Source organism: Saccostrea echinata, unplaced genomic scaffold (assembly GCF_033153115.1).
Source record: "Saccostrea echinata isolate AGI-Se365-2 ecotype Australia unplaced genomic scaffold, CSIRO_AGI_Sech_v1 ptg000056l, whole genome shotgun sequence".
In the NCBI taxonomy this organism is placed as follows: Eukaryota; Metazoa; Mollusca; class Bivalvia; order Ostreida; family Ostreidae; genus Saccostrea; species Saccostrea echinata.
The window spans coordinates 8,623,137-8,635,553 of NW_026889805.1; the positions used below are offsets into that span (position 1 = coordinate 8,623,137).

General features: G+C 34.4%; 1 protein-coding gene across 1 annotated transcript; it reads right to left on the reverse strand.

Moving 5' to 3' along the window:
• Nucleotides 1–2,203: 2,203 nt before the first annotated feature.
• On the reverse strand, nt 2,204–12,160 carry LOC133173325 (uncharacterized). Its single transcript, XM_061308316.1, has 9 exons — nt 11,800–12,160; nt 10,993–11,051; nt 10,652–10,833; nt 6,941–7,129; nt 6,507–6,581; nt 3,557–4,210; nt 3,420–3,458; nt 3,158–3,332; nt 2,204–3,072 (listed from the first exon to the last, which is right to left on the reverse strand). The coding sequence occupies exons 1-9, from the start codon at nt 11,857–11,859 to the stop codon at nt 2,865–2,867; spliced, it is 1,641 nt and encodes a 546-aa protein (XP_061164300.1). The 5' UTR covers nt 11,860–12,160; the 3' UTR covers nt 2,204–2,864.
• Nucleotides 12,161–12,417: the final 257 nt, after the last annotated feature.

Consider the following 12,417-nt stretch of genomic DNA (forward strand, 5'->3'; position numbering starts at 1 on the left):
CGATTTTAATCGTTTTTGTGTGGTCTGTCCATCCTGTGGGATCTACTGATACTCTCTTAGTGCGTTTATGCTACTAGTATTTCATAGTCAAATAATTTCAATCTTTGTGAGATATTTGCAAATTGTGGAAATTTTACATGAAGTATACTTTAATGTTACATGTAGATGAAATATCAAAGAAAATTTATTATATAATTTTTCACCCTTCACCATGTTTGTCGCACTATAGGCATTTCGCTCGCCTTGTTCGCCCATCTTCTTTTTGAGTAATTTTCAAAAGTACATCTATATGTTATTATGGTAATTTTCTATTGTCTGTTTCATATTGCGTAACTTTTTCCTTACCTGTTTAATTGCATTTTTGTCATCAAACGCTTGTTTCTGTGCTTATTTTTCATTCGACGAGTTTTACGTAATGCAGAACCAAACAAGGATTTTTGTACTAGTCTTGACAGATGGTGTACAGTTTATCTATATTCAACAAATGGCACGAAAAGATTTCACTCGCCTGATGAAACTTTGTTCATTACACAGCAAAACAAGATAATCAAATGATGCAAAGCATCAAACGGCCACAAACGTCCCACGTGCTGGTCTTATATCCTGGATCTATGTCACGTACGTAATGATGCCGATAATTTCTGCAGGCGCGATGATGAACCTCAATAAATGTAAAGCATCGAAAAATTATTGTTTTGTTATTCGCACCTGTAGCAAATTCAGAACAAAATTCAATACTTTTTTTTCCAAGCACTGTTATTTTCCGGAAGTTTTCTTTTACACTTTATACGCTCCCGTGCTTGGGAGCACTTCTTGTAAAATCATAAATTAATTAATATCTGATTAAAATTGACAAGATATTGAAATGAATTAACAACAAAAATTAAGACTATATATATATATATATATATATATATATATATATATATATATATATATATATATATATATATATGTGTGTGTGTGTGTGTGTGTGTGTGTGTGTGTGTGTGTGTGTGTGTGTGAGGGTGTGTGTGTGTGTGTGTGTGTGTGAGGGTGTGTGTGTGTGTGTAATGCGTAAAATACATTTAAATCGTTCTTGCAGCGAGGAATGCCGCGAACGATGTAGACCCCTGGAAAAAACCAGGGTGACATCTACAAAAAACCAATTAAAAGCGCGCATTCCGAGGTATGCAGAATGATGCAGAGTTAACTGCGGATGACAGCTAAAATTTACTTGCATCGAGTCATGTTTTATTTCGGTTAATTAAGTACGCGTAAACTCCAGATGCTTGAGTTGAATAATGAAATATGGAGATTAAGAACAGTATTCAAGCTCAACGTCCATTAAAACAATACCAATCGGGAGTAGAACAAACATGGACCTCCAAAAACATCAGAAGTGGGATCAGCCGCCATGGAGGAGTGAGCATATCCCCTGCCGACCGGACACACCCGCCGTGTGCTCCTTGCCACGATCGGGAAACAACGGAAAAATCCGTCGACAATTCAGTGTGTTAATAATGGCCTAACAATAAGTATGAAAAACGTCAGTCAGCATATGACTTAATGATAGATTTATTTGCTCACAAGGTCATTGTATCGGCCAAAGAACCTACGAAATGATGATTTAAACGAGACTGCTGATATTTTTGTTTCGTCAACTTGTCAATAACTTTCCTCGTTTTAGGAATTGTTCGTACGTATCTAACATGCTCTTGCGTATCGAATCAACTGAGAGATATACACCCCATATGTAGGTGATAAGGGTATATCGCTGCATAAGTAAGGGAAGTTGACGATTGAAAAGTTAAAGTCATCATGTTTATCATAAAGCTTTGTTGTTAGATTGCCATTAAAGTCTTTTTCTAGTAAAATATCCAAATGTGAAACTGATGTGTCAGACTCTATGGTACCTTTTATTTCAAGCTCACTGGGATATATCGTGTCGAAATCAACAATATACAATAAACAATTATAAAGAATATGACACAAACACAATAAAATACTTACATCTAATCTTCTTGTCATAAATTATTTTGTTTTGTCCATAAAATCAATTACTATCGAAACAAAAAAAAATATTGTCTCATTTCCCCATGTGCACTTTCTAACACAACCACAAATAGATGGACCGCTTATATATATATTCAAATTTTAAAAATAGAACAACGCACTAAAACAGCAACGACAAATAACAAACAAAAAACTAAAACAAAAAAAATTGATTTAAGACATCTAGCTTTATTTTCATATTGCAATTTACATGTATGTTTTGTTTTAAAGTTTCTGAATTCCATTCCACAAATACGTGTACACGTGTATGATGTGATTACTGTTTTGAAAAATCTAGAGTTGACAACAAATACCCTATTAAACGGTTAACCGTCGAACGATTCGACTAGGTTACTCGGATATGTCATTTTACATTCTACTCAGATGTATGTTTATAATTGAAAATAAAGTTCAAATGCGGTATGTTCAATATTACATTAAATCTATATCGTGAGTAAAATGTTTTCAAATGTTCAGGTGAAATGTAAAAAACATCCAAAAATTAAGCAAGTAACCGATTACTAAAAATCGTTCGATTTGACAACGCTAAAAAATCCTACTTGAAATAAAATCATTTTTTACGACTTGCAAATAAATGATCCATTTCTCCAGGGATATAGCATCAGATTCAATATTGAAAGCCCGCGAAGATAGTAACGTACGTATACACAATTGGTATATCGCTAGAGAAAAAGGATATACATACATGTAATATAAACAAAGAGTTACATGCAACACGTATTAATCCATGAATTGTTTATTAATTCATTTTTAAACTAGCTATTATAAATTAATATGAACATGACTTACTGACTTAACAAATCCTTAAATTATGATACGTTCAACAAATCTGATTTAAGACTATTATAGATTTCTCCACACTTCTGACAATTTGGATGATATCGCTGAATACACTCGATGACGTCAACTCGTCGTGACGGCAATAAGGAAAAATAATTTGTCACGTCATAAACTGTGTATCCATGGGAACTCAGTAAGGGCAAGATGCCCTCCTTAAAATGGTCTTTTGTTTTGTGTCTGAAATAAAAAGGAAATGATTATGCTCCGGAACAAAAAAAAAGTATCAGAAAATATACACATATACTACAGAATAAAAACTCACCGGATTTCCATGATCTTATTGTAAGACAGGCCGAGAAATGCCTGAGCTAGTCCTTGCCAGTTACGAGGATTTTTATATTGTACATCTGGGTCTAGCAATGTAGACAAGTCATCTACAAAATGCACACTGTTGTCCATAGCGCCTTCCAGCATTGCAGATATTGTTGTACATGAGACTTAAAGGGTGAAGTGCATATAATTTAACAGAATGTTTAAAAAGGGAGAGAAAAAAACAGTTTGTAACACACTGTACATTTACTCACCTGGACTACTCTTTCCTGAATATTCTATCGGAAGAAAGGCTGTATAGAGAGAGAATGGAAAATAATTTTAGTTACTGAAGAAATAAGCCATTTTAGATGTTTGACAGAACCACGATGTCTGTGGCGAGGTAGCCTACCTGGTTCTGCATAATCCGCCTTTTGTGGATGCCACTCTATGAAAGCCACATCCTCCCTAACATCATCCGGGTCTTCACCTCTCAGTGAAGATACATCCAAAGGATAAAAGTGTTTATTTGATATTGCAAATGGAGAGATTGGGGACAAAGTCTTACTTTCCTCTCTTCCATCTTGATGATAATTGAAAGAGTCTGATGCACAAGTTTCTTTGTTGGCAGTAAGATATTCTTCACTTTCCTCTTCAACAGAATCGTGTTGATTACTTGAAGAATTCGTTCTTTGGTAAAAGACAATGCAAGAACGATCATTTGCAGTATCTGAGTTATCTAAATCTAGATCCTCTGGCGTTAACTTGTCGATTTCAACCTGACCGACCTCATCACTTCCATACAACACAGGTCTTGTATTCTTATTAATAAGACAGTCAGCTCCCTGATTAGTGCTGCCGTCAGCAGAATTCGTATCAGCAAAATTTGAAACATGGTCGATGTCAATTGCTGCGGTCTGAAATAGCCTTTTTCGAAAAAGTTTATAATTTGTGGACAAGCATCTTCGAAGAAAAAAGAACATTAGGAAAATGATAACAAAAAACCCGATTCCTGAAGACACTATAATTGCGATGAGTGAGTTGGGTAATGTTTCACCAGGCAAATCTAAAACAAAGGAAAATATCACTATATTGGTTATTTATTTTTCTTTTCTTTTTTACAGTCAAAACATTAATAACTCTATACCTGTATATATGATGTGTCAAACAAATGCTATGCTTGGACTCGAGTCAATGCACTGAGGACCTTTCTGTACCAACGCCTAGTGACACGAGATCTTTGCTTTTATGATCTCATTCAGGGAAAAGTAGGTTTTTAAACTGTAATGAACGCGTTGGCGGAGAAATAGTTATTACCTATTCATTTCAGTTTTTGGTCGAATTTAGCTAAGTCGATCTCGAGAGTTTTGTTTTAGCATACAATGCAAAAGTTCTATCGATTAAGTCATCACAGTCATTAACTACAACAAATGTAAAGAAGATATACATGTATAAATATAGCTAAAACCCACATGTACATTGTTAACTTCATATCTAGGGGTCTCAAAGAATTAAATTTCCAGCTTTGAAAAGTGCATCAAAAGATGCTCCAGTTTTTATACTACTTAAAGCTGGAAATAATGCAAATGATGCACACAACCACAATCACTGAAGCATGAAATGTAAGTCAAACGTAGCAGCCAAGTATTCATAGCATGCTTTAGAATCGGTATCCACGCGGCAAACTGAGAATAAACTTAGAGGCAGTTTAAACTGTTTTATTCTATCTCCTACCTGAAGTGGGGTGGTATTACAGACAGGGGTAAACATATTATTCACAATTTATAATTTTACAATTATAAAGAACAGTAATCAAATACATACTTTCTGCTGCTGAAGGTATAGTGCTTGCACTGAAGAAAGAATTCTTCGATGTTTCAATCTTTTTATAAGTTCGAGGTAGAACAAAGAAAAACTGTCTTAAATACTCGTATGTTATTCAGTCTTAATAAATTAATAATATTTTCTACTGTTCAATATTTTTTTCAAAACATACATATAAACTTGAGAAAAAAAAACATGAAAATAAAAACTAATGTTTATATAAGAAAAATGAATAAGTTTAACGGCCTAGATTTTAATTTTTCATTTAAAGTTTCACAATACTGTCCAATACTGTCACAATACTAAAGTGATATAAAGTGGCATAGATCAAAGGATGATTGCAGAGAGGTAGAATTTAGAACACGATAGAAAGTTTTTCAAAAGTTTGAAATTTGCATCTTTTATAACCAAAATGGGTCCAAAAATATATATCAATCCAGGCATCCATGTTTTTGGTTTGTGTTATCTGTCTTTAATTAACAAAAAGAACAAAAACCAAATGCATACTTCCTGCTGCTGAAGGTAAAGTGCTTGCAATAGAGAAAGAATTCCTCGATGTTTCTATCTTTTTATTAGTTCGGGATAAAACAAAGAAAGCTGTCTTAGCTCTCCTTTCAAAACCAGATAATTATGTAATGCAGTCTTAAGTAATAATAGATATTTTCTCCGGTCAAATATTTTTTTTTCAAAAACATGCTTTATTAACAAAAGGTGTGTGTGAAACACTAATGCCCCCGTATGGCAGCTTGTGGCGAAGGTTAAAGTTTCTCAAATGCAAGTCAAACTCCAACGTCAAGAGATCAAAAATGTTGTTATCCAAGGAAAGGACTTGTGTCATTGGATATAACAGGTAAATATGAAAGCCCAAGCACCAGCAATTCAAAATTTATGGCCAATGTTAATGTTTTTTAAAAGTGGACCAAACTCCAAGGTCAAAGGATCAAAATTAATTGTACGCAGGGGAAGATCTTGTCACCAACTGTTCAAAAGTTATGGCGAAAGTTAAAGTTCTTCAAATGTAGGTCAAACTCTAAGGTCAAGGTCGAAAGGTCAAAACTGTTGGTATCCAAACGAAGTTCTTGTCACAAGGAATATACCTGTGAAAGTTGAAAGCCCTAGTACTAACTGTTATAGCCAAGGTTAAAGTTTTTTTTAAAGTAGGTCATACTATAAGTTCAAGGTCAAAAGGTAAAAAATGTTTAATCCCATGGAAAGTTCTTGTCACGATGAATGTACATGTGAAATATGAAAGCCCTAGCACCAACTGTTCAAAAGTTATGGCGAAGGTTAAAGTTGGGTAAATTTTGGCAAAAGTGGGTAAAACTCCAAGGTCAAGAGGTCAAATATGTTTGTACCCAAAAGAAGGTCTTGTCACAAGGAATACACATGTGAAATATAAAAGTCATAGGTCTAGCCAATCAAAAGTTATGGGCAAGGTTAAAGTTTTTTCGGACAAACAGACAGACAAACAGGGTAGGGCAAAAACTGTATACCCCCGAATCTTCGGGGATTAAAAGGAAAAAAAATCAAATACATACTTTCTGCTGATGAAGGTACAGTACTAGCAGTGGAGAAAAAAATTGACGATGTTTTTATCGTTTTGTCCGTTCGAGCTAAAACAAGAAACAACTGTCTTAAATCGCCTTTAAAAACCCAGCCATGTTATTTAGACTTAAACTAAACTTATAAATATTTAATGTTGTTTAATAAAATATTTAAGTTATAAGAAAGAAAGATGTACTTCAGATGTACAAAGAGCTTTCAATTTCCATTCTAAATTAAGTAAACTTTCAATTTCCATACTAAATTAACTACAAGAGTATTCTCGGGAAAATTGGAAGAGGGGGCTATGCCCCAGTGATACTTCATGCCTGGAATTTCTTTTTTAACAATTCAGTTTTGAAGAACATAAATTTGTGAAATCTCAATTAGTTGGTAATAGAAATGTCATTCAACTAGTATAAACTGGTACTTTCTATACGGCACATATGAGAAGTCAAGCCGTCGAACTTCAGTTTCTCGGTACATCTGACTTTAATGCTGGCACCATCGAAACACTGCAGATGACAGGACTCATACACTGGAACTGATAACGGAGACACGCCCCTTGGACACGCCCACTCGTCTTTCGCACCAGTGACATTTGGTAGGGAACCACATCCTATCAATCAACAGATCGGTATATTAAATGGAATAAAAAAAATTCATACCTCCGAATTTCTTTGTTCGTTTATCTTTAAAACAAGAGGCAGCTTATGGCGAAGTTAAAGTTTCTCAAGTGCAAGTCAAACTCCAATGTCAAGGTCAAGAAATTAAAGATGTTGTTACCCAGAGAAAGGACCTGTGTCAATGGATATACCTGGTAAATATGAAAGCCCAAGCAATAATCATTTAAATGTTATGGTCTAGGTTAATGTTTTGATTATTGTTTTCTAAACATGGGTCAAACTCCAAGGTCAAGGGGTCGAAATTAATGGTATGCAGGTAATGACATTGTCATAAGATATGCACATGCAAAATATAAATGACCTGGCACCAAATGTTCAAAAGTTATGGCAAAGATTAAAGTTTTTCAAAAGTAGGTCAAATTTCAAGGTCAAATGGTCAAAATTGTTGGTATCCCAAAGAAGGTCTTGTCACAATGAATATACCTGTGAAATTCAAAAGTCCTAGTACTAACTGTTCAAAAGTTATGGCCAAAGTCAACGTTTTTTAAAAGTTGGTCAAACTCTAAGGTCAAGGTCAAAAGGTCAACAATATTTACAACCATGGAAAGGTCTTGTCATATTGAAAACACGTATGAAATATGAGAGAAATATGAGTCCTAGCACCAAGTGTTCAAAAGTTATGGTGCAAAAGTGAGTCAAACTCCAAGATCAAAAGGTCAAATAAGTTGGTACCCAAAGGAAGGTTTTGTCCCAAGGAATAAACATGTAAAATATGAAAGCCATAGCTGCAACTGATCCCACTGGTATTTTTCTTCATTCTTCAAAGCTTTTTTATGCCCCTGGATCGAAAGATCCCGGGGTATATTGTTTTTGTCCTGTCTGTCTGTTTGTCTGTTGTCAACTTTAACCTTGCCCATAACTTTTGATTGGTTGGAGCTGTGACTTTCATTTTTCAAATGTGTATTCCTTGTGACAAGACCTTTCTTTGGGTACCATCATATTTGACCTTTTGACCTTGACCTTGGAGTTTGACCCTCTTTTGGAAAATTTTATGAGACTTTAACCTTGGCCATAACTTTTGAACAGTTGGTGCTTGGGGTTTCAAACTTCACATGTGTATTCCCTGTGACAAGACCTTCCTTTGAATATCAACCTCTTTGACCCTTTGACCTTGACCTAGGAGTTTGACCTACTTTTGAAAAACTTTAACCTTGACCATAACTTTTGAATGGTTGGAGCTAGGGCTTTCATACTTCACATATGTAATCCTTGTGACAATACCTTTTTTGGATACCAACCACTTTGACCTTTTGACCTTGACCTAGGAGTTTGACCTACTTTTGAAAAACTTTAACTTTGGTCATAACTTTTGAATGGTTGGTGCTAGGGCTTTCATACTTCACATATGTAATTCTTGTGACATCACCTTCCTTTGGATACCAACCACTTTGACCTTGACCTTGACGTTTTACTTACTTTTAAAAAACTTTAACCTTCGCCATAACTTTTGAACAGTTGCAACTAGGGCTTTCAAATTTTACAGGTATATTCCTCGAGACAAGACCTTTCTTTGGGTACCAAAATTTTTTATCTTTTGGCCTGGATTTTGACTTGCATTTGAGAAACTTTAACCTTCGCCATAAGCTGCCATTAGGGGGCATCAGTGTTTCACAAACACATCTTGTTTTCCTATGTGTTTCTCTATAGTAAAACCTAGGCCCCCTACTGTGGCCCCCCCCTAGCCACAAGGGGCAATGATTTGAATAAATCTGAATCCCCATAACATATGTATGCTGCCATATGATCCTGCTGGTATATGATCTATGATCCTTGTGTTCTTAAAAACGGGATTTTTCAAGATTTCCTCCATATATTTCAATGTCAAACTCTGATACACCATAACCCTATAGAGGCCTGGGATCCGATTTTGAGGGGATGGGACTTGAATTTCACTACATCGGATTTTCTATGTAATATTATGGTTACCTTTTGAGGACTTTAAAAAGATCTTTCTCTGTACATTTGTATGTCCTACTTTGATCTCTTATAGAGGCCCCGAAGGTCATGATTTAGGGAAAAACTAAAAAGAAATGAATTCTCATTTCATTGAAATTTCTAGAATATTTTATGACTACCTTTAGTCCATATGTTAAGAAGAGAATTTTTAAAGATCATGCACGGATCTAGAGGGTACCCCCCCCCCCCTTCTGTTTGCAGAGTTATTAAAAGTATATACTGAAGCAAATAAAAAATGACTTTAGACCCCCCCTCCCGAAAACTTGGAAACCCCACCACCACCACCACGAGGTAGGTTTTTTTCACGTATAGGAAATGGATTTTACGTTTTTGTTTTTTGTTTTTGTTTTTTTGTTTTTGTTTTTGTTTTTTTTTTTTTTTTTTTTGCTTGTCAAGAAATTTCTTGGTTGGAAATGTTTTGACTGGGATGGACCCCCCCCCCCCCTTTGGAAAAAAAATCCTGAAAATATTTCCATACATGTATATATTCGTTTATCAAACTTTCACCCCTACTGTGGCTCCATATTCCCATTATATTCGCACATTAATCTTTAACCCCTACTGAAGTTCCACCCAAGGCCTGGAATTATGATTATGGAAACTTAAATTCTCTCATAAAGATGTTTATAAGTGTATACAATAATGTAACATTACAGCTCTTCTATTCTTACAAGTTTTTTGTATATTCCTTTGTAAATATTTGAGCCCCTGTTATGACCCCTACCTCCAAGGGGTCGTGATTTGAAGAAATTTGAATCTATAGTATATATTAGGAAGCTTTCTACAAGTTTTGTCTTTTCTATCCCAGTGGTTCCTTACCAAGCTGCTTTAGTAATTTCTAAATTATCTTCCCTTTGACGAAAAGGAGCATTAATATGAACAAACATAAATCAAATATAAATTCCCTTCATCAAATAATCTTTTGTGTCTAGGATTTGTTGAAATTTGCTCAGTAGTTCCGATAAAGAAAAGATGAAAAGTTAGCAGAAGGACGGACAGACAGATAGACAGACGGCTGAGCATCAAATTTGATCAGAAACCCCAGTTGAAATCAGAATCATATGATTTAAGGAAGTACTTTGATCTTTTTCTGTTGATTTTTTTATTATTGGGTGGAGTTTTTTGGGTTCTGTTTTTTTTTTCCTTTTCAGAATGGGAAAATTTTTTCCTTCTAATTAAACAGAAGAGAACTTGTAAAAATGATTTTTTTTTTTTTTTTTTTTTTTTTTTAAATCCTTTCATCAAAATAAAAAAAAAATTATTAAACTGAATATTTATCTAATGCAGTAAACTTGTACAAAATTTAATTAATATGGCCAAATTAAACTGAAGGAGGAGTCGGATTCTGAGAAAATGCTTGCAAGCATACAGATGGTCAAAGAAGGACACTGACCAATGTATACCTGATTTTTTTAAAGAAGTAATCACACACACACACAGAGAGAGAGAGAGAGAGAGAGAGCAATCATGTATAGTTTGAAAGAATTTCTGAAAAATACCTGGTGGCTCTCCAACTTTGGAGAAAAAGTAAGGATAAGTTTTGGTCGTATTCTCGGTATCAGTCAATATCTCTTTATTTTGCTCGTAACATGGTTCAGAGAATGCATTCTTTATGTGTAGAGAACTTGCTTTGTCATAGTAGCAGAGATATTTGTTCCCGGTAGATGGTAATGTGACGTAACTGGAAATAAAATATAATTAATTACCATATAGTAATACCCCATTCTTGGAACAATGACTTATTGGGATCATGTTAAAAGTTTCAAAGGATGTTAGGAAATTTTCTCTGTACTGCAATATATTAAAATATCCTTCCGAGAACTGATGCGATGGTACTTACTATCGCCCCGTCTCGCCATTCTCTCTGTCTACATAAAAATGTGGCGTCGGAAGTGTTCCCTGGAAGTAAAACAAAATGTAACAAAAATAAAAAATAAATTCCAAGTGCATGGCCTTATGTGTCATTTTCCGGAAAAAAGCATCTCTTATAAATAGTTCCGTGACCCCGCCTAAAATGTTGATATAAATAGATGGCACTCAGAAAACATACTTCTCTACAACCACTGACATTACAATCGAGATAAATTAGAGAGAGAGAGAGAGAGATTCAATCAGACATCCTTGGATGACACAAATTCTTCTTTACGAAAACATCTCTGATTACAGATGAAATGTAAAGATAACAGTTCTCATTTTCAAAAGTTCATATAAAACAATATACAATTCACGAGCAAACAGAGCCAACACGGACCTCTGAAAACAAAGGTGGAATCAAATGTCAAAAGTAAAATTAAAGTATTTTTGTGAAGTGTTTGAATCAGTTTTAAAGGGACTTGTTTTGCATTTTACAATTCCTAGACTGTGCCCAAGTTTTTTTTTTTACAGACAGATGGAAATTTTGAGCAAGAAAGTAGATCTCTATGAAGATAGTAAATATTCCGTATTTTAAAAAGGCACTTCCTTCCAAGATGTAAAATTTCAGGCAAAACTGTTGTCATTTATAGTAACTGAGTTTCAAGTAGTCATTTGACTGTAAAGAATATATGAGAAAGATTCTTCTCAATAGAGAGAAAGTATCAGGCAGAATAACACTAGGAGCTGGGGTTCTTTTGGTTGAAAACATGCATCAATGTTATAGATTTCTTACCATTCCCTGAGCTGTTATCACCATTACTACCATCACCAAACACTGAATGGTTTGATCCATTCCTTATATTCCTATGACCGATAGAACTTTGATTATAATACACATCGGAATTGGTAATTCAAAAATTCCTCAAATTTTTGTTAAAAACTTTTTTAAAAAATGGTAATCACAATTTTTGAACGAATTACACGTTACTTTCATTCTGGCGTTATCTATCTTCAAATTCTTTAGGTTAAATCCGTGCGTTCTTATTGCTCTGCTGCATTTTGTATCGCCTCCGCATCCATGACGCATCAGTTCATCAAATTGACGTAAAAAAAATAAAGGAAATTTCGCAAGAAAAAGATGGGATTCTGTAAAAACAGATCAATCAAACGTAGGAATTGTATGTAATAGCAGTAATCAATAAGTTTTTTTCAGTTTTTCTTTCTTTAATCAGTCGAATACATCGTTCGTCTTCAAAATATTTTCCAGGATCTTTTGGGTTTTTTTTTCAATCCAAAGATAAGAGCAGATTCTTGTTTACTTCAGGCTTGGAGAATTTTGTTTACGTTGTCTGTCTAAATCACTACAAAAAGGATTTCGCAAATACATGATTCACTAAGTTCAGAATCTTGC

Excerpts from the sequence above, each read along its gene's own strand:
- LOC133173325 (XM_061308316.1), bottom strand. The coding sequence starts at position 11,859 with ATGGATCAAACCATTCAGTGTTTGGTGATGGTAGTAATGGTGATAACA. Across the intron at positions 7,130-10,651 it reads CAAAGTTGGAGAGCCACCAG|GATGTGGTTCCCTACCAAAT; the intron begins GTATTTTTCAGA and ends GTTGATTGATAG. Across the intron at positions 6,582-6,940 it reads TCATATGTGCCGTATAGAAA|CTCGAACGGACAAAACGATA; the intron begins GTACCAGTTTAT and ends TTCTTGTTTTAG.